This window comes from Thamnophis elegans, chromosome 3 (assembly GCF_009769535.1).
Source record: "Thamnophis elegans isolate rThaEle1 chromosome 3, rThaEle1.pri, whole genome shotgun sequence".
NCBI lineage: Eukaryota > Metazoa > Chordata > Lepidosauria > Squamata > Colubridae > Thamnophis > Thamnophis elegans.
The window spans coordinates 80418901-80445280 of NC_045543.1; the positions used below are offsets into that span (position 1 = coordinate 80418901).

Genomic DNA, 26380 nt, shown 5'->3' on the forward strand with positions numbered 1-26380 from the left:
TAGACAATGTAATAGAAAATGAAGATGCTAAAGTGCTCTGGGACTTTAGAATTAAAACAGACAAGCACCTGCCACATAACACCCCAGACTTAACCACTGTTGATAAGAAAGACAAAGGTCTGGAGAGTAGAAACTGCAATACCCAAAAACAACAGATTAGAAGAGAAAAGAAATGGGAGAAAATCACAATATACACAGACCTGTAGCTAGAAATAGAACCACTGTGGCAAAATAAATTCTTGTGTGCAATGAATATAAAATATATATTTGCTTGGAACAGCTTACACCCTGTGAGGACACCATCAAAACAGCTGCCTACTCCACATCCTTGGGAAGCAATAGCAATAGCAATAGCAGTAGACTTATATACCGCTTCATAGGGCTTTCAGCCCTCTCTAAGCGGTTTACAGAGAGTCAGCATATTGCCCCCAACAATCCGGGTCCTCATTTTACCCACCTCGGAAGGATGGAAGGCTGAGTCAACCCTGAGCCGGTGAGATTTGAACCGCTGAACTGCTGATCTAGCAGTAGCCTGCAGTGCTGCATTTAACCACTGCGCCACCTCGGAAGGACTCAATAAGGGGATAACATGCTTAGCAATCTAGTCTAAGAATCTGGCTGACTGTGTCACCTACAGCAATAAGCTGCTATCTTCAAATGATGGTCCAGATTTTTGCAATCCAGATCTGGTGACCTTAATGGAGCCTCCTTTGCATATGCACATAAACCCATCACACTGTGAAATAATGCATGTTTTAGCATAAGGTTGAAATTTTTGGTTAGAATCCATAGAATCACTACATATTTCCAGCTACTCCATACCTGCACATGAAATAATCATTTCTTACCCAGAATGACTGAATGGATTTATACCAGAACATTTTTACTTAATCTGATTTATATAATAAACAGCAGAAGTGATTTCATTTTATGGACAATAATATACCTTGCTTTGTTCAGATGAGTATGGTATTTGTAAAGCATCCATAGCGCTCACCATAGCTTGGATAGCAGAATATATGTTATGATAAACCAGTTTTGTGTAGCTTTTCCTCTCTTCTTCTGAAAAGCCTGATCCATGAATTATCTTCATCTGCTTGATAAATGTACTTTTCCCACTTTCTCCTGTACCTGCAAGAAAGGAAAGGGATAATTAAGCAACATGGTGGAAAATTTTTAAAGGGAGGGGAGATTTTATTTCTTCATGCTAATATCAACTGACGCACATACTGTATAGGCCTACCCAAAAAACAACAAATATAGCACGTGTAAGTAATGAGACGGCCTGAAGCACAGTCACAAAATTTCAGTTTTTATATAAACAATAACATACATATGATTAAATGCTTTTAAGTCATAAAGGAAGTCAGAGGCAGGGATTGAACCCACAGGAATCTGAAAGAATGCCTGTTATTGAAAATCTTTCTAATACACCTATATACCTATACTTTGGAAAGAAAATTCTTCAAAAAGTCACAACAGAAAATCCCCTCTTCAGGTAAATTTGCAATTGACATATGTAGCATAATAATATTCTCTTAAAGTGTTACTAAATAATCTACTTAGATATTGTACTTTATAACTTTAAAAGGAGCACACTACATTTTTGTTTTTTTTTTAAAAACCCAAATATTTTCCCCATGCCACCACTAGAGGTCTCTCAATACCACAAATGAAAATATTGAGGGCTTGAAAAATTCAAATGCTTCAGAATGATCTGAAAATCCCTGTGTCTCCAGTACGGTTTGCAAATTACTGAGGAGATTTTCAAATTGAGTAATGAAGCTAATTATTTCTAGCAAGTTCTTTCTGCATGCACTGGTTATTTTTAGGTATACTGTATATGTTTTAAAAGTTTAGATTATTATTTATCTTTTGCTTCTCCTCTTTCACTTCACCAATACAACACTATGGCTTCTCTTCATTTTCTCTTTTTTAACCTCTCCTTAATAGCCTCTCAAAGGTTTTTTAAAAAAAACCAAAGTAATTTGGCCTGCAGACAGCTTCTGTCTTTGAATTCACTAAACAATATGTTTCACTGGTAGAATGCACTGGTTGGGCTGCTGATTCTGTTCTACAGAGGAATTATTGAGTCTGTCATCTGTACCTCTATAACTAGACAGATACAGACTTCAATAGATAATTCGAACTGCACAAAAAACAATGTCTATAACTTCCATTGAGAACCTGTATACTGCACGAGTCAAAAAGAGGGCTGTGAAAATATCTACAGACCCCTCACATTCTGGATATAAATTGTTTCAACTTCTACCCTCAAAAAGATGCTATAGGGCACTGCACACCAGAACAACTAGACACAAGGACTGTTTTTCCCCCAAAGGTCATCACTTCTGAAGCTTGTCTTCAGAGGTTGTAGGTTCTTCATCACTGGAGATTTTAAAGAAAAGCCTGGACAGCCACTAGCTGGAAATGGTATAGGGCTGTGATGGCAAACCTATGGCACACGTACCAGAAGTGGCACGCAGAGCCAACTCTCTGGGCACGCCAGCCATCGCCCGTTGTTCTTCTGGGTTTTGGCACACACATGTGTGCCAGCCAGCTGGTTTTCCCACCCACACCTGAAACCAGAAGACCAGGTGACCAGCGCACATGCGCACACCGGAAATCAGAAGCTCAGATTCCTGACATGTGCATGCGCAAGGGGAGCTGCCCTTCTGGTTTCTGGCACTAAATCCCCCCTCCCGTGCACTCTCATTTCAGCACTTGGTTCCAAAAAGGTTCGCCAACATTGGTATAGGGACTCCTTTGTTTTTTAATTGAGAATTTTGGGGAAAGAAAACTTTACAAATATTTACTTCCCTCCCCCCCTCCCCCCCTCCCCCTCAACCTCCCCCCCCCCCAACTTCCCAGAACCAATACAGGGTATAAATCTTTAACAAAAGCATTCTAAAATAAACTTTTAAAAAAGTTAATATCATCTTTCATTTGAGCTTTAACTCCTCCTTGCTAGGTTAGCTCTAAACAGATTATATCATTCCTTGTTTCTTCAGTCATAAACTATCTGGAATTTCTTAGTCCCATATTTATTTTGAGTATAGTCAATCCATCTTCTCCACTCCAGTTTATATCTCTCGTTTGAATGGTCCTTGAGATATGCTGATATTTTAGCCATCTCAGGTAGGTTTGTTACTTTCAATGTTCATTCTTGAATAGTAGGCAAGTCTTCCTTCTTCCAGTATTGTGCCACCAGCAGTCTAGCTGCGGTTATTAAATGCAAAATCAGGTTAATCTGATTACAATCAGTAATTATACCTAACACAAATAACTGAGGGGTAAACTTTATTCTTTTTTAAGAACATTTTGCATAATCCACCATATTTTTATCCAAAATGCTTTAACCTTTTTACAAGTCCACCATATATGAAAGTAAGTAGCATCAGCACAATCACATCTCCAGCATTTAGGTTGTAAATTCAGATACATAGAGGCCAGTTTTTTAGGATCTAAATGCCATCTATAAAACATCTTATAAAAGTTTTCTCTCAAATTTAGGGCTTATGTAAACCTTACATTTCTTACCCAGATCTTTTCCCATGAATCCAACATTATTGGTTCTTCAAAATTTTGGGCCCACTTTATCATACAGTCTTTAACTAATTCTGTTTCCGAATCCATTTCTATTAATGCATTATATAGTCTCTTTATATGCATTGAACTTTGATTTCTGATTTGTTTTAGTAAGTTATCCTCGTCTTGCATAGGGACTCCTTCTTGAGCAGGGGGTTGGACTAGAAGACCTCCAAGGTTCCCTCCAGCTCTATTCTGACTGATTGAAAAATGTTTATCAATATTCTGAAGTAAAACTTATACAATTGCAATTTTAGCATTTTGCTGAGACAAAAACACATTTCATGTTCACTGGTGGTTATGTTCTCATTTGGGCCTTATAATTCAGCTGAAATGTCTTTCATAAAACTGATTTTAATATATTTGTCATAACAGGAAATACATTGAAATCCCATCGAATCTCGAGTGTTTAAATATACCACCATCCCAATACAGGCACAAATCTGCAACAATTGATCATTCAACGAGGCAGAGTTTACTTTAGATGTCTAAGAGTTAAACCCACAATTTCAATATCTAGAGATTGTTGTGAGTTTCCTGAAAGAAATTCATTTACAGCAATCAGTTCTTGCTGCCGCTTCTCAATGTATTATTATCCCCAATTGTTCTCCTTTCCCATTTTCCAATGAAGCACAAAAGCTGACAAAAAGGCTTTACTTGCTCCACTAAAAATAAGAATAATTTATAACCTGCTGGTGTTTTTGTAACCAGTGGCTGATCCATGCAGACTCTGAAGTTATTCCACATTCTTCTAAAATCAAGATTCATTACCTCAAGCAAAAATAAAAGCCCTTTGTTTCTCAATTCCTATAGATTCATCATCTGATGATATAACGAAGCTATCATGGCATATCCCCACACAGCATTTTCTAATGAGCAGCAAAATTTTGGACACAGCCTCAAGGCATGCAAGCATCTACTTATGGGAAAATTAAGTCCAGCTGTGATCAAAGGCTGATTTTTTATAGAATGGTGTCCAGAAGATACACTCAACCTCAAGTCAAAAGTCCATTTAACAAATAAGTACTGTAATAAACTGTCAAGATAAGATAAACTTTCCACAATCTGGTATCCTACAGATGCACTGATTATAATTCCCATCACAATCTCCGGCAGGACTTATTTATAGTCAAACATATGAAAGTGGCAGCGGGAATATCAGATTATGAAGGTTTGGTCTAGACATGACCCAACTCCCATAAAAATGTGAAGAAGCCAGACTCCCATAGTTATCAAAACGCTGTCAATTTCAGACCACAGAGACTTTACAAGCACAAAAGCTACTTTTCATATCCTAACGACAGCAGTTGGGGTGTGTGTGTGTTACTGAGATGATTATGCTGACAGCAGTCTTCCTCCTTTAACCTGTAATTTTCTAGTATTATTTGGCTCACTGAAATTTAATGCCTGCACATACAGTTAAACTTGTAACGCTAGGGCAGAGGGCAGACTGTCAAAGCCCCTGCAGCTTTCCAGAAGTTCCATGGAGCAAGGCAGTAACACCAGATATTAAGGAATGCAGAGAGTTACAATTAAAGAAGATTTAATTAAGAAGGTTTAATTCAATGTAATTATTTAAGATTACTGGTAGGTAAACAACGTAAAAAGTAAATGGAAACGAAAGACAATGCCACTGTGGATGAGAAAAACAGCAGCCAAAGGACAGGCTGGCTTCAAAGACCATCCCCAATTCTTCAGCTGAGGACAATCAAATCAGCCATTCTGGACAAAACTGGATTAGGTTTTGCCATATAGAAAACAACAAAGTAGCCACCATATCTACTGATATGGGATGTTTGTTCCCTCTCTTAATATTTTACCAAGAAAATTAAAAATATTCACAAGAATATTCACATTTTTGGTACATGACACTTCATTTAGTGACTGTTCAAAGTTACAACGGCACTGAAGAAAGTGACTTATGGCCATTTCCCCCACTTACGACTATTGCAGCATGCCCGTGGTCACATGAACAACATCCAGCCGCTTGGCAAATGATTCATATTTAGGACTGTTCCAGTGTCCTGGGCTCATGTGATCCCTTTTGCCGACCTTTTGACAAGCAAAGTCAATGAGGAAACCAGATTTACTTAACAACCCCGTGTTACTAACTTAACAACTGTAGAGATTTACTTAACAACTGTGGCAAGAAAGGTCGCAAAGTGGAGCAAAATTCATTTAACTGTCTTGCTTAGCCACAGAAATTTTGGGTTCGATTATGGTCGTAAGTCAAGGACTACCTGTAGATAGAGAACATCTGCAATCACCACCCACCATTACCCTGCCATTCTGTGCCATGCTCATGTCATTTTTCATTCAAAAATGGGGCACTATCACCTCCTGCAACCCATCTTCTCTTCATTTTTCTCCCTCAACTCTTTTTTCTTTTGTACTTTTTTTCTTGATCTTTAAACATTAATTTTAATGTGGACCTGATACAGCTTGAGATGTTGGCAGTGGTTTGCTTTCTGAGCTTGTCGTTTAGTTTCCGAATGTTTCGCTACCAGCCTAGGTAACATCATCAACAGGACTTTGGTAGAAATGTCTTGTTCTATTCCTCTAAAAAAGGGGGCAAATATTACTTCACAAAAACAACAGAGCGGGACTTCCGGGGGAGGATCTGTCGCCGTCGGGAGCTCAACGGAGCTCCCCTCAGGGTTCTGGTTTGTATATCTTATAAGATCTATAGATATCTCCCCTTTCTGGCAGAAAGGGGCAGGGAGAAGTTCAGTCGTTAGGATCTCTTTGTAATTCACAGCTTTTTTTCCCCCGCTGTGAACGGAGAAGAGGTTCAACAATAGCTGAGCTTTTACTCCAGCCAGTTCTTCTCAGCTGTTTTTTTGCAGCCCTAGGCAGGTTGCCCCCCTCTCAGGACAAAGCTAAGCTATTTAAAATCAATTCGATCGGGGACCATTCCTGAGAAATCTTTTTTATTACTATTCAAAATACCAGCTTCAATTTTGTAAAAGGCTTCTTTGTCTAGCTGCGTTACAAGATGGCGATTTTATAGCTTCTGCGTTTGATATGTGACGTACTCAATCAGCCCTACTCTCCTGAAGACTTCTCCTTATTAACTGTTAAAAGTTTACAAATAGTATCCCATCTAAAACTGAGGGGAGCAGAGACTTTGTTTGTTGGCTTGTTTGTTGGTTCATTTTTTTTTATAATGGCTCCCAAATCGAAGCAGTCCAAGCGCTTCCTTAACAACACATCTCAAGAAATTGCTATAAAGTTGCTGCCCTTGCCTCCTACGCCCTCTACTGGAGACTTGTTAACGCAAGAATTTCTTTTTGAAACGCTTAAAAATTTCAGACAGGAAATCAATCAACTTATATCGGACTTATATGATAAATTTGATGCCAAAATTGCTCAAACAAAGGAGGATATGATCGGAATTATGACAGTTATGACAGACTATATTGCTGGAATGGAGGATAAATTGGAATTTTTGGAAGAAACTAACTCTAATTTGACATCTAAAATTCAAACGTTACAACAGGAAATTGAAAATGCTCAAAAACAACTTGTCATGATAAACTATAATAAGACTGCGTTTGCAATAAGAGTTAGAGGATTGCGTGAAAAGGAACAGGAGAATTTGAAACAGACCTTTTTTGAGGCTCTCAGTCGTTCGGTGGGAAGTCCGGGACTTAACTTTGATTGGCAGATTCAAAAAATTTATCGCCAGAACTCATGTGTAGCAAAACAGCGACAGCTTCCGAGGGACATAATTATATATTTTACCACAAGGGAATCCAGAAATGTGATAATACAGAAGCTCTACAATAATAGGCTGAGAATTGATGGACAGGACTTGATTGTTTTTAAAGAAATACCATCTCAAATATTAAGAGCAAGGAGAGACTACACTTTCTTAACTGAAGAACTCAGAAATTCTCAGATACAGTATAAATGGGAAGTGCCATCTGGTATTACAGTCACATTTGAGAACCAAAAACATCGTCTTAATTCTGTTTGTGAAGCCCGAGATTTTTATTACAAGATCCTGAAGGCGGGACTTCCTGAATCATTCGGACTTGGAGAAAGACAAGGAGAAGGAGAAGACAAGCAGCGGGACACGTGGCTACAAGGCGGAGGGTGTTGCTTTCCTCTTCCGGAAGGGCAGAAGAGTAAAGAATAAAGATCCAGCTATGCCTTTAGAATACTTTTTAAATTTTTAGTTTGAATAAAATTTCATAATTCCTGTCTGGTATAAAATGGCAAAGCTGTATATCGATGATGAGATATTGAGACTGAAAGAAGCGGTGCTGATTTTGGACATATATTGTATGGGACCTATATAAGACTCGTTTGAACTCTAATTTAAATTGCGCATGAATTATCCTTCGGGGCGAGGAGAGCGGAGATCGTGATTTTCTTGAATTGTGGTTTGGGATGAATGGAGTCGGGAGGCGCGGGGTAGATGGAAGGGTAGTGAAAGTTCAATTAGATTACTTTGAGTCAGAATGTAAGCTGATTTTTGTATAAATTGCTATTTGAATATAAGGTTAAGAAAGATTATTTGGAGAGTCTCCAGGAAGGTGGAGTAAATATGAGAGGAGTAATGGATGAAGATAAAATATATATGTGGACACGGGTAAAGGCAGGATGGAAGGTATAAAATTTATATGTGGATGTGGGTAAAGGCAGGATGGGAGGTGTTGGAAATGAAAAATGAAAGAAGCACTTGAGTCTTTAAATGGCTTTACAGAAAGGTTTGGATATTTGGATAAAAAAGAGATAAATTAAAGGTTTGGATATATAGATAAAGTGATAAGGCCCTTAGTTGGAGAATTCCATTTGATTAACTTACTTGGTTCCAATATAGTTTGAAATCCTGCAAGTAATAAAATAACTGAAATTAGGAAGGAGGTACATTGTTTAAGATTTAAAGATGATGGGAAGCTGAGTTAATGTAGAGAGTTTGTTGATTTTTCCTGTTTTTCCTTTTTTGTGTGTGTGTCTTGTTTTTCTTTTTATTTTTTTACTATTTCTCTTTTTTTGTTTTTCCTTTATCTTTCATCTTTTAACTTTAAAGTTATTTGGTTTTAATATACTCCAGACTGTGCTTGATAAAGAATTATGCCGGGTATGGGACCTGGGAAGTCGAAAGGGGGTTAGGGAGGGGGGTCTACCGGGGGGAGGGTGGAAATACAGTCTCAATTTTCAGAACAATAAGAATGCACTTGTATACTGTTGCTCTCTTTTCTTTTTTTTCTTTTTCTCTTTTATTTTCTCTTTTTTTTTCCCTTAATTTTAGTGCAAAATATAAACTGAATAGATTAATGAATTGTAGAGATACACCAAAGTGAGGAGTAGAGGGAAAGAAGAAGGAGAAGTAAAGAGGGAGTGAGAGGGGAATGTAAGGAGGGTGAGATGGAGGGAAGGGAAGATGTCTGAGGGGGAAGGGAAGTAGAAGAGGGGAATGTTGGAGGGGAGAAATGAAAGTTGGAGGGGGAGAAGAAAGTGTGTATGGGGGATCGAAGTGTTATGTTGGTTTTCCATGGTGGAAGATTTATTGATTTTTTTTTTTTTAATGCACAGTATATAAGTGATTGTATAAAATGAAAATGAAAATGAAATAAAACAGTTTAAAAAAACAACAACAACAGAGCGGGACCTTACAAAATGTTGGGGAGATTTCAGATGTCACTCAAGTCACTTAGAAATGCTCCAACACTGGAGGTTTATAAGATGATGTTGGATAACCATTTGTCTGAAGTGATGTAGGGTTTCCTGCCTAGCCAGGGGCTTGGACTAGAAGACCTCCAACTTTTATTATTCTCTATTCTATTCTATTCTATTCTATTCTATGAAGTCCAACCACCAAATGGAACCTAATGGTGTGGGAGTGGGGGGATAAAACCAGAAGCTAAATAAGCTTAGACCCAGGAATTTGCTTTTGTGCTTGAACGAGATAAATGATCCACATACTTCCCACATTGGTCTTTTCAGCAATATAATTTATAGTGCAGGCAGGCAAGGGAGAAAATAATTTGCTACTGTTACATTGAATAATTGAATGCAATTTTTTACCCTACTCCAGAGAGATCTACCAGAAGACCTTAGAAGTAGTTGATGTTACATTTTTCCCTTTGTCATAGTAGGTGCAGCAAACTTAATTGATCATAATAAGTTCTATTCTGTATGCAAATTTTCTACTGGAATGCAGCAGTGAACTAAACCAAAATAGAGGGCCAGAATATCAGGGTTCACCAACATGCGGCCTTAGACCTCTGATTACTCAAATGTCAAAAGGTTATCTAGATGCTTTACTAACTCCTGCAAAATACAGTACTAGGCATTTGGATAATGCTTGCTTGCTCATATTTTCGGACAACCCCTCACCCTACCCCAACTTCACAAGATAGATATGCTTTTCAAGAGTCTGAATGTTGAAGTGATGACTCTTGTAGTAATACAAGAAACAAATCAAAAGAAATCTATTATTTTTTCTTCTAAGATTATATTATTATTGTCTTCTTGTTCTGTGCATTATTCCCGCTGTATCTCAGGGTCCGTTTGAGATTTGATCCATTGTGATGCTACGTGGAAATCTCAGCCAACTTATAGTAGAGTCTGACGCCTACCCTCTTCCTTTCTTATCCAGGCTTGGGACCAGCAATGTTGGACTTATATTTACTATTAATGTTTACTTTATTAATTCTGCACTGTGGTGTATTTTTCTACTGTAAAAGTTCCAGAGATAAGGCGAGCTCACAGAGACAGCCATAATAATTAATAATAACTAAATACTATATTATACATATAAAGTATCTGGAGTTAGAAGTCATTAGTTCCCTCCTACCATAAACACCCTCTTCTCCATAGAAAATAAACTCATGGAAATACCTTCCGCCCCCCCAGTAGTATTTTTGCACATCAAATGTATCTATCAAAAAATGGAAACTATTTTGTTATCTAAAAAAATGTAATGAGTGCTATATTCACCCCCTAGTGAAATTGAAAAACCTGCTGGTTTTACTGTTACCAAGGAGACCTGCCGTCGCTCTCCCTTTCCTTTGAATGTTTTCTATAACTCAGAAAAAGCAATGATTATGTTTTGTTTTTGCAGACAGGAAATCCACTTCAAGACTTAATACAACCACAATGCTCACTCATTCATGTGATACTGAAGTTTTGAAGGGATTAGTTACATGTTCGTACAAAAAAAATTAATAACTGAAAATATTGAAGTATTCCTTGTTGCAAAGAGTTTGTGAGGTAACGCAGGACAGAAAATTCTAGTTTGTTACTTGAGAGCCCTGGCATATCTTAAAATTAAGTAGAAGATGCAATCACAAGTATATTAATACTTCAGTAATTGCTAAGAAAACTCTCCTTGACCCAATTACTATGGTACAGTCATTCACAGGTTTCTTACTTTAGATGTCACCCTGTCACTTCATCAAATCAGGAAGTAAAGACATCCTTGTTTGCCTAATCTCGTAGTTAGGACATTTTTTAAAAAAAAGATGGGATAAAAATACAATAACAATCCTGTACAAGTAAATACAAAAGTGACTCGAGGCCCTATGACTAATGACAATAACTGATCCTCCAGCTTTTATGCTTATATATTTACTTGCTTCATTGTTCTTTTCATTTTTCTCTCAAGGTTTGGGTAAAACCTTGCTACTCTTTTTAGCTGGTATATGTGTGTGTGTGTGTGTGTGTGGCATAGTACTGTATATAGTATATTTTAGTAAAATGGAAATGAAGGGGGGACAATAAAGGAAATTATTCAGAAATTGCCAAGTTGTGAATATGAGCTGCATACAAACATTGCAACTGTCTGAGTATATCAAGCAAACAGAAGTTTAATTCAAACTTTAATTCAAAAAATATAAATGTGCAAATCAATATTTATAAATGTATGTTACGATAAACTGTAACCAGAAATTTTAGACATATACCATATTTTTCGGACTATAAGACGCACTGGAGTATAAGACACACCAAGATTTTGAAGAGGTAAATTTTAAAAAAAGATTTTGCACTCTGCAGGCCTCCCAAACTCTCTGCTTGCCTCACTTTTTGCACACAGAAAAGGGGCATGCAGAGCTTTGGGAGGCTTGTAGAGTGCTTCTGGGGACTGTTTTTTTGCTAATTTCTGCGCCCCCCCCCAGCCCCCAGAAGCACTTTGCAAGTCTCCCAAACCCTCTGCACGTCCATTGTTGTGAAGGGGGCGGGGTTTCGGTAGGTCAAAAATGCTGTATTCAGTATATAAGACACACCCAGATTTTCAGCCTATTTGGGGGGGGGGAAGGTGCGTTTTATACTCTGAAAAATACGGTAATCAATTTACTAAGAAAATGAATAAAATGTAAGTGTGAATCTACTTTGTTGCAGTTTTGTTTAACCACATTGTATTTATATAGCGTATAAGCTCTCTTTCTTAAGAGCCTTGTAATCAAAATCAAATGCAAAATTAATGCAACAAATAATATAAAATAAACATTAACATAAATATAATGGCACAAATATTTTTCTAGTTGCTTAATTATCAAGGCCTTCCAGAACCATTTCTTGAAAGTCATAAGAGGGAAGACACTGAGAGCCAATTTGGGCTAGTGGTTAGAAAACCAGGAGACAGTGAATTCTAGTCTCACCTTAGGGATGAGAGCCTGTGGGTGACTTTGGGCCAGTCAATGTCTCCTAGCCCATAATGTCAGGCTTGCATAACAAGCCAGTCAGTCAATTCCTGTGGAATGGGATGGACCAACACTTGGTTGAGCCAAAATTAGAAAAAGCAGATTCTGCACTAGCAGGAAAACACAAAGAAGAATAAGAGGAAGGCCACTCTTGTGTTGAGGATACACTGTTACAAATGAGGAGAATAGTCATCAAAATGCCCACCTCTTTGACCCTTCCTGTCCTATCTCTTGATAAGAGGAGACTTCAACAAAGAGCGTCTATTCACACAGGTCTGTCATTAAGAATTTACCTGAGATAGAAAATCTACAAGAGACTCAGCTTCTGAGCTTCACTTTAAGGAGGTTACAATGCACAATGTACTGCAGAAGAACTGTTGTGCAGAAAGCTTGGGTAGGAGGATACTCTGAAAGTACTACTACTTATAAAGTCATGTGCCCCACCATAAACCCCAGTTGAGCATAAGAGCAACCAAAGGAGACACCACTGAAACTTAGAGTCACATATTGCATAGCACTAACTTTACAGTGATATAAATTGGGATGGGGGGGGAACACACTGCTTATCTGATCTTGGGCTGCCCCGGCATAAGTTGCTCTAGAAGCGGTGGCTGAAGTAGTTGTATAGATGTGAGCTTAGAAATTCAAACCCTGAGTTATATAGGACTTGGTCCCATCATTGCTATTCAAATCTGGCAGATTGTGGGAATGGTGGTAAAATGAACATTTAGGGTCTGTCATTCTATTAAACAGTTCCCAGGAACCCATCTCAAAAGATGCTGTTGTCTTGGTTTGTGAACATCCAATACAGTTTTTAGTTTCAGACATGAATTTCATTCAAAATCACTGTTGCAGTAGTAACAAAATAGAATGAGCAAATAATTAACCACAAATGAGTTTCAGGCATAACTAATGCGGTTTTGAAAGCACGATACAATACATTACTGGCTTTAATGAGGTTTAGTTGCGTCAATATTTTGGTTTCCAACTATTTTACCTATGCTGATTCAAATCACTACCCTTTATTTTCAATTGTTTTAAGACTATGTTGCTAGTGCTAGTAATAGCAATAACTGAATTGGCAGATAAAATGAATTTGCTTTATTTGATATTTAGAACAGAAATACATGTTCCAGAAGATTCACTCAAAAAGTTATTACTTATATGAAAAAGCCAAGGTTTCACACATGAACTTTACCCCTTTTTTCAAGTACTCTAACCAGTACTTTAAAATCTTTTTGAAATATACTAAATAGAATATCTCCATTTATCATATAAGCAAGAAAAAATATGGTTAGTGCTATTTTACTATTGTGTTTGTATGAATACACATACAAATGTTTTGAAAAATAGTTCACCTTTCTCCTACTACAATTCTCCCTCCAAGCAGTCATTTGAAATTTTAATTAGAATATAGCGACGTTTTTTATTCCATGTCATTCATTGGCCTATCTGACTCAGCTATGTCAATACCCTTTTCCCCCCTTCTCTATAGAGTTAGCCCTCAACTTACAAATCACCATGGAGGACAAAATTTACACTGCTAAGCATGACATCTGTTAAGAGACTTGTGCTCCATTTTACAACCTTTCTTGCCACAGTTATTAAATGAATCATGACAGTAGTTAAATGAATCATGTGATCACTAAGAGAATATGGTTTTTCCCACTGACTTTACGTGTCAGAAGCTGGCTGGGAAGGTTACAACAGGTGATCACATGACCTCAGGTCTGTGCAACTGTCATAAATACATGCCAATTGCCAAGCATCCAAATTTTGATCATGCGACCATGGGGATGCTGCGACAGTTGCAAGTGTGAAAACTGGACATAAATCACCTTTTTCCAGTTCTAACCTTGAATAGTCCCAAAACGAACGGTTTAGAAGTCGATGATTGGCCAAGTTTTCCATCTCTCAGGCTGGGGGGGGGGTCAAACAGTACGCCCCTCAGACAGGGTTCGCAATTTGGGAGTCCTCCTGGACCCACAGCTGACTTTTGAACACCACTTGTCAGCTGTGACCAGGGGGGCATTTGCCCAGGTTCGCCTGGTGCACCAGTTGCGTCCCTACCTGAACCGGGAGGCCCTCACAACAGTCACTCGTGCCCTTGTGACCTCTAGACTGGACTACTGCAACGTGCTCTACATGGGGCAGCCCTTGAAGAGCATTCGGAGACTTCAGCTTGTCCAGAATGCAGCCGTGCAAGCGATCGTGGGTGCACCTCGGTTCACCCACGTAACACCTATCCTCCGCGAGCTGCACTGGCTGCCTATTGGTCTCCGGATACGCTTCAAGGCGCTAGTCGTCACTTATAAAGCCCTTCATGGTATTGGACCTGGGTACTTGAGAGACCGCCTGCTGCCAATTACCTCCACTAGACCGATTAGATCCCACAGATTAGGCCTCCTCTGAATTCCATTCGCCGGCCAGTGTCGACTGGCGACTACCCAGAGGAGAGCCTTCTCTGTGGCTGCTCCGACCCTTTGGAACGAACTCCCCGTGGAGTTTCGAACCCTCACCACCCTCCAGGCCTTCCGCAAAGCCCTTAAAACCTGGCTGTTCCAACAGGCCTGGGGCTAAAGAGCTGTTGCCCCCGTCTCGAATGGTATGACTGTTGTGTGTTTTTAAATTATGTATTGTCATGTTTGTTTTTTTCTTTTATTTTTTGTCTGTACCCCCCCTTCCCAGATTTGATTTGTTAGCCGCCCTGAGTCCCCTTTGGGGGAAAAGGGCGGCATATAAATATAATAAATGAAATGAAATGAAATGATTATCTGTAATGCCTCAAAATACATTTCTCTTTCACCTGAACTGCTTCCCATCCTTAATGACCATTTATGATATTTTGGACAAGTAGAATATCCATGTTGTAGAAGCAAAGTGCTACTAGTTCCTGCCTCTTTACTAATGTCTTTTCCCTGGAATGCCTCTGGGCATTCTGTGCACCTAAAAATGGTGAAAGTAAACAATATTGGCTAATTGGAAGAGAACAGGGGAATGTGTTTTTCCTTCTGTTGCTACAGTGTTTTCCCCAAAATAAAACAGGGTCTTATTTTCTTTTGACCCCCAAAATAAGCGTTTGACCTTATTTTCGGGGGGGGGGACTTATTATTTTTGAAGTGCAGGAAGCAGTGAGCGTGGTCACCTCATAGCTGCTGCTGCGTTGCAACATTTTCAGGGAGGGCTTATTTTAGCGCATGCACTCAAAACCCTGATTGGGCTTATTATCCAGGGAGGTCCTATTTTCAGGGAAACAGGGTATATTTTAGCTGCTGAGTTTTCATGATGAATACTGTAGTAGGGATATCAGCAGAGAGACAGATCGGACTTTTTTGGCCCTTTGCTTTTTATGATTTGGTTGGTCAAAATGGGTGGTCAGAAAAAGAAGGCCTTGTTGCTAGGAGGATTATCCAAAAATCATGAAGACACAGGCTGCTTTTCTACTTCTCTACTAATCACACCACAATCACTATAACAAGAGCAATGTTCCCAAAACATTGCATTCACTTCATCCTCAGTGAAGTTGTTAATTATACCAGTGTTAAAGCTCATTTATTTCAATACTATCCAAGAACAACCTCTACGTGCATAAAATCTCTTAAGCATCATCATTTCTTACCACGGAAGAAAGTCAAATGCCTGACAGTGACTGGAAACAGAGACAAGAAAGGTGGGATGACAAACGCCAATGAGGCCAGCAAATGTCAGGCTGGTACAGTTTCTCCTGGGTCAAGGATGGGTGGATACAGATTAGATCAGGGTTCTCCAACCTTGGCAACTTTAAGCCTGGAGGACTTGAACTGTTTTGCTGGCTGGGGAATTCTGGGAGTTGAAATCCACCAGGCTTAAAATTGCCAAGGTTGGAGACTCCTGGATTAGAACACAGACATCAAGAATGGTACATAGGCTGGATGTTGAGCTTGTGAAATTCCATACTTAAAAAAAGAGGTGGGAAGGGGTGAGGTGTGTGTGTCTTGAAGGTGATTATTTTCATTGGGACCACAATAAAAACTTTATTACCTCACAGCTTCTATTTATTTTTTCCCTTTAAAAGAACACCATGCAGAGAACCAAGCTGTAAAGCTTAGCAAAAAAAGGTGCAGCCTGATGTTACTATTGTGTGTTGCCTTGGATGCAGTGTGGGCTTCCTTCCTCTGGGCTGCTTTTAGCTTTCTCACATAAATCTAATGGTTCAGTAAAATCCAGAGGGGCTGCAGATGATCAAGGCAGATGATCATTATTAACTGCATGCTGACTGAACCATCCCCAAAATAATTCTTTCCCCACTCCGGTTTATCATCATAACAACCTTGGGCAATGGATTTATATCAGTAGTGGCTTGCCAAAGTCACATGGTGAGTTTCATGGCTGAACTGAGTGCAGTGTCCAGATCCAAACTGAATACTGGCTCATGCTACCTAGGAATAAGGAGACATATCGGGGTTCTTGCACCACAATAGAGGCAACCCCCACCCAGAAGCCCTAACATGCAGTAAAGCATCCAGTCATAGCAGAAGAATAAATTGTGCAAACGTGGCAAAGAAATCATGCTGCAATTATGTACATAAATCCTGCCCACATTCCTGGGGGGAGGAGCCAACGTCACGATGAGATGGACGTGAGGTCTCGATGCTCTGAGACCGCAGCCAATACTTTTGCCGCTGGGTGGTCCAATCGGACCTAAATCGTCTCGAAGAGATGGTGAGCAGGAAGAATATGTCTTGCTGACCTCAGGGATATCGCAAAATCCCTGAAAGAAGCAAGAGAAGTTCTTCAAGACGGTGACAAAAAATCCAGCCAAGGCTGACAAAGTCGGGGCGGCTCCAAAATGGAAGGATACAGAAAGAGAAAGTGTTTCCAGCTGCTGAGGAACGTTACTGTTTTAAAAAGAGACTGCCTATAAAAACTTAAAATTAATCTAAATTGGAGAATAGAAGAATCAAACGGTGGGATTAAATTTGGAATGGTTTTGGACAGTGGTTATCTTACTTTTTAAATGCTATTTTCATGGATGGAATTTAATTGAAACGGATGGATTAAGTTTTCTTCTTCTATTTTTCTTTTTATTATTCTCTGTAACCTATGGACTAAAGTTTTCCTCTTTCATTGCTGTGGGTATTTTTCTAATTTATTTAAAGATTGGACTCTTTTTTCTAACTTGAAATATAAAAAAGATACAAAAGGAATTAGATCTTCAACAGTATTATCGCTGCTCGAAGGCTGGGAGGATTTGTTGATTGGAATTTTGTGTATTAAAAAGGGAACACTTTTTTTCTCTACGGATTGTTTTGACTTGGCAATACAAGGTTTTACTGCTTGGCTACAGAGAGTGATAAGAAGGGAAGCACACAGATGTCCCTTTGAAGTATATTTCTAATCAGGGGAAAGTGAAAACAACGTTCTTTGTGAATCTATGCTTTAATTTTATTAACCTTCCAAGTTAGAGCAGCTGTGTTTGTTAGAATGGCACAATTTCAAAAGAAAATAGAAGTCTCAAGTTTGCAAAAGATACTTTCAGAAATACAGAAATTATCAAATACATATGAAAGACTAGAGAAAAAATTGAAATACATAGAGCACATAACAATAAAATATGATGATGAAATTGAGGATGTCTATCAAATGCAATACAGGTGGTTGAAACTCAAAAAATCAAAGTGGAAAATGAATATAAAGAGATTAAACCTGCTGATATTTATGATGGTTGGTTTGTCTCTGAAAATGGAAAGAATGGAATACTGAAAGAGGAATTAAATGGAGAGGAAATCTATTCCAGAGGGCAAGATACAGAAGAAGAAAAAACTAAAGAATCTATGGATTTAAAGGGAGAAATTCTATTAGCAAACGCACTGATAACACTGCTGACAATAAAAGATAAGCTGAATAAGGAAACAGAAAGTGGGCATCAAGATTATGTGAGAGTTCTTATAAGCAAGGAGTTGCTAAGAGAAGTCTACACAAAGGTGACCAAGAAGATGATTAGAGGACTGGCACAAATGGCAGAAAATATGAGACTGTTTTGCTATTGGAAAGATACAGGTTAATAGATGGAAGAATATAATTTAAAACTAGTTAAACTTAGTGAAATTTATTGATAAGATATAGCTTAAATAAATGCAATATACAATGTATATTGATATACAATGTATATACAATGTGTAGTGTTGTGATGAGTATAATTGGATATGAATATTGAATGGCACCCATATAAGCAAGATTAGCAATCCTTTTGTATTATACATAAAGGATAATGATAATGATAACAATAACAACAACAACAACATTAGATACAATTAAAGTTTTGATTATTAGGGGAAAATGTTATGATACAGGATATAGTAAAATAAAGGAGGGATAAGAATAACAACATATATATAGATATGGGTATAACATAAGGAAACTGGATGTAAACTTTAAACAGTGATTTGGAAAGGAGGATTAGAAAACTTTGTTATTAAATATGTTTAATATGTTGTTTAGCTAGAATAGGACATAAGGATTTAGTGTTAGTGGAGGATTTTAGAAATAGTAATTGAAAGGCCAGTATGTGGTTATGTATTAAATTTTGGTATATTTTATAATGAAGGATGTTTAAACAATTATAATCAAATGAAAATGGAGAGACGATGATGGTGACATGTATAAATATTTGAGTTAAAATACTTAAGTTAATATGAATTATGTTTGTTGACTGTGGAAGAGATGCCCAAAAATCTTTTTGTAACCAACTGATACACTTTCTATAGCATGTAAAGAAGGATGTTGTATTTGTTGTAATTAAACATTAAATTTTTTAATTAAAATAAATAAATTCTGCCCATATTCCCTCAATTCTGAGCAATGTAAACTGGACTTCAAAGTCTACTCAACAGACTACATACAGCATTACTCATCTATTCACCTTTTCACCTATTCTAAATAAGAAGTCAGTGGCTGCCCCTCCTCAAACAATATCTGAATAAACTTCCTGCATTCAGCTGTCTGTCTTTATCTCTCAGTAAAGTAAGGTTGGAAATAACCTTGAGTAAGTTCCCTGGAAACATCAGCACCTTGGTCTGCCCTTTAAATTGGTAATATACTAGTAATTTTATTCAAAATAAACTTTTTAAATCAGGAATAAGCATATTTACAAATCTCAGTCCCAACTACCATGCTAAAATGTCAGGCCAAAATAATACTTGGTGTTGTTAGTTGCAAAGTCGTGTCCGACCTAGCGTGACCCCATGGACAACGTTCCTCCAGGGCTTAAAATAATACTAGCAACTCTTAAACAGAATGTCTGTGGAGATTCTCAGTCATCCAGGTCATGGTTGTCCCAAAGGTGCTTTTTTTCAAGAGACAACTGGACTTTCTGGTGAAGACGTTTCGCCAAGAAGCTTCTTCAGCTCTGAAGCTTCTTAAACAGAACCTCTTCCTTAACCATTTGGGGAATCCTGACCTAAATCCTGAGATCTTGGCAGGGGTGAGCTCATGGTTTCTGATACTGCTCTCGGGAGGTTCCCGATCTGTCCCCAGATCGCTCCTGAAGCGGATCCCCAAGGCTGCGCCCCACCCTGGCCGAGCCCAAACCCAAGCAAGACAGGCCAGTCGGCTCACCCAACAGCAGCAGCTTCAGCTCCTTGCTAGAACGCCGCTTGTCTCGACGCAGCCGCCGCTCGATCTCCAGCCTCAGGAGCCGGTTCGCCTTCTGCTCTTCGGATAAGCAGCAGCACTGCCCGCCCATGCTCGGCAGCGCCCCGGGAGAAGCCGGGCTGAGGGCGCCCCTTTCTTTGAGAACTTCGAAGGTCCCTCGGATAACTCGGGCGCTTCTTCCCCGCCAGGCAGAAACACAGATCGCGGGCCAGGCGAGAACAACGGGTGGGAGGCCGCAACTCCGGCTGAATTGTCAGCGGACTCGGCTCGTTCCCCAGGGAGAGTGAAAGTCCCTCGGTCGGCGATCCAGGCCACGCCCCGTCAACCCACGTTCACTTTTCGGGAAGGAGCCTTTCCGCTTCTGGCCCGACGTGGGTCTGTTTTCCTTGGGCTGCAAGGGAGCGTTTAAACTTGCAGCGTTTACTTTCTTTCCTTGTACGGATGAAGATCCGGCGCTGTTCCGGGAACAGCAGATCTCCCCCCCCCACTTTTCAGGCGCTCCGACAACCTCAAGGTTACCTGGGTTGTCTTAGGTCCAGGTGCACCCTCGCCATCGCCCTCGTTCCTTCCCAAAAGTCAAAGCGCCGTCCGTTTAAACGCAGCGAATCGACGCCTCGTGTTACGCCACGGTTTACTGAACAAAAAACAAAACAAACAACGTTTGACAGAGTTACCCAGCGCGATGTCCTAAATCGTGGCTTAACAAACCACAATGGCTGGCTGCGTGCAATGTGCTAAGCCGAAGCCAAGCCACGTTATGGATCAGAAATAGTCTTTATACTTTGCCACTCAGTGGCATGTGGGGTGGAGGGGGGGTGGAGGAAGAGGAAATAAGTGCAAAATGATGGGTGCGGTGATCCAAGCTCCACATCCCTGCTGTCATGTGCACATACAAAACAGGCAGAGCTTGGGTTGTGACACAGTTCTCCACCATCTGGCTGATTTTGATCAGCCTCCTTTGAAGGAAACTTCTATCTAAGCCCTAATGTGGCTCCCGGCTTAATAATAAGGTTTGATCCAGATTGTTATATAGGTCATTAACCATGGTTCGTAATTCAAGGATACATTGAAGAGGGTGAGTAGATTCAATGAGAACTATCAAAACTCATTGGGGGAAAAAAGATTTTTGAGCTGGTAACTTTGCAACAGGATCCAGCTCACCTGTTCAGTGAGCACCAGTTGCCACCAGTTATTGACTTTGGTGATTTCCCATCTCTCAATTCCTTACTTGCCTCTGCTTTCTATCAGGGTCAACATTTGAGGGGTCTTCTTGCTTATTTCCCATAGCTTTCCCCAGTTTTGTCCTTCTCTTTTTCTGCATGCCTTAACAGGTATATTCTTCCCAGTACGGATATCATTGCGCAATGCACATCCCTCCCCAGGCAGGATAAATAAATTTCACCGACCTGAATTTTTGAACTTTCACCTGTTGGGTGGATACTGCCTTGCACACCTTCAGTAGTGAATTTCTCTCACAAAATGTTAAAAAGCAGGATCCCTGGAACCACCACAGACCAACAACAAGAAGCAATACTAATTTAAACATCCAGTACTTAGTCCAAGAAAACTGTGTTTCCTATATATAAACACAGTTTTCTTGGACTAAGTACTGAATGGATGGATGGACGGACGGACAGATGATAGATGGATGATAGACAGATGATAGATGGATGGAGAGAGAGAGAGAGAGAGAATGAATGTATGTATGTATGTATGTATGTATGTATGTATGTATGTATGTATGTATGTATGTATATGTATTTTTTCTAGCCCAACATAATTTTGAAAATAAATCATTGCGAGGTCTTGAGATGGACTCACTCCATCTGTCTGTGTGTCTATCACCAGAAGAACCTTGTAAACTAAACGAGATGAAATTTCATTGAGAAGGGAGAGCCATAGAAAGAAAGATTGAGTTCAACATAGTACAGATCTGTAGATAAATATTCCAGAAAAATTCCCTTAGTGCATTCCTGTCAGGCAGTTGAGAAGTGACTCAGTATGTTGCTGATTGCTCCATTCTAAGTGCTCCTCCCTCTCAGTCATGTGACCCACAGAGGATGTATATAATCTGCTTTGTTCCTCCCAGTCTTTGCAGAAACATGTATAGAGGCACAAAGGTGTGATATGGAGGTATGATAAGAGCCAAGGTGGCGCAGTGGTTAAATGCAGCACTGCAGGCTACTGCTAGATCAGCAGGTCAGCGGTTCAAATCTCACCGGCTCAGGGTTGACTCAGCCTTCCATCCTTCCGAGGTGGGTAAAATGAGGACCCAGATTGTTGGGGGCAATATGCTGACTCTCTGTAAACCGCTTAGAGAGGCCTGAAAGGCCTATGAAGCGGTATATAAGTCTACTGCTATATGGCACCTCATTCCACAGCAGAAAATGGAATCAACTCGTATGAATACTCTTGGTAAAAAGTTGGGAGGGGAGGTTTACTCCATCTTTTTATTCTTTTGAAATCCAGCAAAATTACATAAAGAGGCTTAAGACTTTGGCTAGTGGACAGACTTCGTATACAGAGGTTTCTGAGGTGATCAAACTGGTTAGATATTATATTTTTATGACATATTCTCTTGGTGATATTAAAAAAAAGTTATAGCTAGTTACTTCCAATTAGGATGAGAAATATTTCCTATGGGGTTGCTGATCTATAGCCTTTACTTTACTTCAGTTCCACTCTGTTGATGCTTGCAATATTTACTTCTCTTGGGTATGCATTCATACTCTTTCCAACTCAGTTGATGGTCTCCTTGTACCTCACCCTCCCTCCACCCATTGCTATATATAGTTTCACCTTAAATCCTAATTGCTAGGGGAGGCTGAGGATGAAATTTGGGAAGGGATTTCTTAAACTGGATTTATTTCCAGACAGTTTACACCTGGGAGGCTAGCAGCTGATGGCTGCAGTGCCGAAAAGGCTGTAAAGCTTATTCTTGTTCTTACTGTTTATTTTATTACTCATACTTTGACAATCTTACTCTTTTTTCCCCTGCAGGCTGACCCTGCTAACCTTGAAAGAAAAGTGCGATTGGGATATATTATGGGAAATCCCCAAACACCCACTGCATTGTGATCCATACTGAGGCAATATTAGCTCATGTACTGAAATTAATAAACATAGTTGGGCCTAAGGAAGTGTTAGGCTGGAGGGCCCTCTTTCTGGGAATAAGGAATGGTGAGGTAAATGGCATCCTTTCTGAGTTGAATTGGCAACTGATTGACAATCAAAGTAACTAGTTTTCTTGAGGAGAAAAGTTAAGTCTTTCCAGTACATAATGGTGGACGTTATTTGATCCCAGGATTATAGAGATGATAAGAAGTTAGTGTCTTTTCCTGAATTTAATCCTGCCTTGTAGGGAATCCCCCACCCCCAAATCCATAGGTGCTGCCTTTCATTTATGGATAAATAAACTCTATCTATGTTCAATATTTAGTAAATTATGTGACCTGATTCCACAGATTCCTATCTTGCAAGCTTCATCCTTGATGTCTTATCTTCAGTAGTGCTTACTGCTCTTTGATATGATAAGAGCAAGGGTGCCCTTTGCCTAACCAGAAGAATCTAGTAATTAGGGAGTGGTGACAATGAAGGAACTGGAACAGTTCTGAGGGTAACTGGTTATTTATTAATATCAGACTGCCTCCTATATTGTAGAGTCACAGGTAACACAGGTATGTGACTAAAAAGCTGTTTGATTATCTTCATCTAATTTCCATGTATTTTGGTGTGCTGAAAACAAATAAAATATTGAAAAAACTCCTAGACATCATGATTTGCCATTACATGCAAAATTGTCTTCAAATTTATCTTTTTTTATTTTTGTTGGTTTTTTTATATTATGGGTTTTTAACCAAATTTAAAGTCCAAATTACTATTAATTAATTCACATAAGTGCATTTAAGATATAAAATGCCAAAAAAAACTTAAAGGGTTTGTCTGAGTTATGTAAAAAAAATATAGCACTGTAAATCTGATGGTCAGCAATATATACATAAGCTAAGTAAGTTTTAAGTCTGTGCTTCTAATGGTAGAAGGGGTTAATCTTTCCTGAAGAATCCAGTGGGAGGGAGACATAGGGCAGATAGCAGCATCTCCGGTCAGTGCGTGGCCAGCACTGTGATGTCTCATGTACAGACACAGAGCTGCTCTCTCCTGCATGCCACACTTGTGCACGAATCATCATCAGGTTCTTGGTTCTAGGCTGTTCACACTTTTTCATCACAATTCATGTTAGCTTGTCATTCTTCAACCGTTATGGCTCCGTGAAAGTGTATTAATTTGCCAGACAGTTTCTGTTTCATCTGTGGTGAATATACAGTGTTGAAGCAACAGCAGAATATTGCAGACTTTGTGAAAAAGTATACTTTGCATTCTTTGGACTAAAAATTGGAGATCAAGATAAAGTTTGGGCGCCTCATAAAGTGTGCAAACGGTATGTTGAGGACCTCTGAAACTGGTTCAAGGGTAAGAAAAAATCTTTCTGTTATGGGATTCCTATGGTATGGTGAGAGCAAAAGAACCATAGTGATGACTGTTACTTTTGTTCATGCAATGTGAAAGGGTTTAATTCCAAATGGAAGTATTCCATTTCATACCCCAATCTTCACTCAGCAATTCGTCCCATCCCCCATGGCACAGATATACCAGTACCCAAGCCCCCTGCTACCTTGGAAGAGATACCTAGCTCCGATGAAGGTGAAGTCATACCTGAACCAGATGACGAATCAAGTTCTGACTTTGAAGATGATACAAGACCAAAATTGTTTTTCTCAGGAGGAGATGAATGATTTGGTAACAGATTTGAATCTTCCCAAAGATGCCGCTGAATTACTAGGATCAAGGCTGAAAAGCAGGAATTTATTGTTGCCAGGAGTGTCATCTTCATGGTTCAGACATTGTGAAAAGGAGTTCCTTCCTTTTCTCGCCCAGGAAGACAAGTTGGTTTATTGCATCAATATCGAAGGTCTCTCTGGGTCAATTTAAAATCCAATATGATTCAGAGCAATGGCGTCTTTTTATAGATTCTTCAAAAAGAAGTCTCAAAGCAGTTTTGCTCCACAACAGTTTTTATGCTTCCATACCTGTAGGTCATTCCGTACACTTGAAGGAAGCCTACGAGAACTTGGAATTGGTTCTTCGTAAACTTAAATATGAAGACCATGGTTGGCAAGTGTGTGGGGACTTGAAGGTCTTGTGCATGCTGCTCGGGCATACCAAATACCCTTGTTTTCTGTGTCTATGGGACAGTCAAGACGGACAAAATCACTGGACCAAGAAGAGTTGGCAGCCGAGGGTGCTAACAGTCGGTTAAAAAAATGTCCTCCGCGAAACTTTAGTACCTTCCTATAAAGTTCTTCTACTACCTCTCCACATAAAATTGGGATTGATGAAGCAATTTGTAAAATCACTTCCAAGAGATGGAGAATGCTTCAAATAATTGGTCACCAAGTTTCCATGCCTGTCGGAGGCAAAATTGAAGGAAGGTGTGTTCATCCCACCAGATATTAGAAGGCTCATAGTTGATCAAGAGTTTGTCAATACCATGACGGAGCCTCAAAAAGAAGGGTGGATTGCATTTAAAGAAGTCGTACAGAAATTGTTAAGCAATAACAAAGATCCTCACTGCAAAAAGATTGTCAGAAGAATGCTGAAAGCATTTCAAGTTTTAGGTTGCCTGAGGAGTTTGAAAGTGCATTTCCTCCAGTCCCACCTTGACTACTTTCCTGAAAATTTGGGAGCTGTGAGTGAGGAACAAGGTGAACGATTCCACCAAGACATTAAAGAGATTGAAAAGAGATACCAGGGAAAATGGAGCATTACAATGATGGCAGACTACTGTTGGATGCTTAAGAGAGACATTCCAGATGCTACTCACAAGCGTAAATGCACCAAGAGGAGCCTCACAAGGAAGAGGAATCGATTTTAGTGTGTGTAGGTGAGCTCATTTCAGTTCAAAAAAGGATTTTCATGAAAATATTGTAATAAAACTTTAATTTTATAAGTCTATTTCCATTTATTTGGGGGTATTGCCTTATTTAACATAGTTACCTAAATTGTCAAGAAAAGTGATGTTACTATGACAAAATGGAGGTCATTTTTGGATTCAGTACATCAAAAAACATAAAGATTACATGGAATAACCAAAACAGCTCTCGATTTTTTTTTTTTTGCAGACCTGTGTAATCTATGCTTTATATACAGAATGCAAATAATAAGAAGAAAACGGCCGTGGTTGAGTTTAAGACATTCTATGCATTGGACCAGTGACGTGCAGTCACTAGAGGCAGGGGAGGCGGGGCCTCACCAGTCTCCTGAGGAAACTATTTTCAAAATAATTAAAAAGGCCAAGGTAGTTGCTCCCAGAGTCAAAGTGACTCTGAGTCTCCTTAGTGCAGTTAATAGGAGGAGGCTAGAGAACTATGGGCCTCCTTTGCATAAGGATTTTTTCGCCTTTTAAGTGTCAACCAAGGGTTAAAACGTGAAAATTACGTATGCAAATG

At 39.3% G+C, this 26380-nt stretch overlaps 1 protein-coding gene across 2 annotated transcripts in view; it reads right to left on the reverse strand.

Moving 5' to 3' along the window:
* Nucleotides 1-20333, reverse strand: part of LOC116506726 (guanine nucleotide-binding protein subunit alpha-14-like) — a 47347-nt gene extending 27014 nt beyond the window's left edge. The window contains exons 1-2 of one of the 2 annotated variants that reach the window (XM_032214612.1): nt 19839-20333; nt 998-1131 (exon numbers count right to left, since the gene is read on the reverse strand). In XM_032214612.1, the coding sequence (XP_032070503.1) occupies nt 998-1131; nt 19839-19965 (261 nt within the window). In that variant the 5' untranslated portion in view covers nt 19966-20333. Of the gene's footprint in view, nt 1-946; nt 1132-19838 lie in introns of both variants that reach the window. The other variant, XM_032214611.1, reaches the window with a different exon arrangement.
* Nucleotides 20334-26380: the final 6047 nt, after the last annotated feature.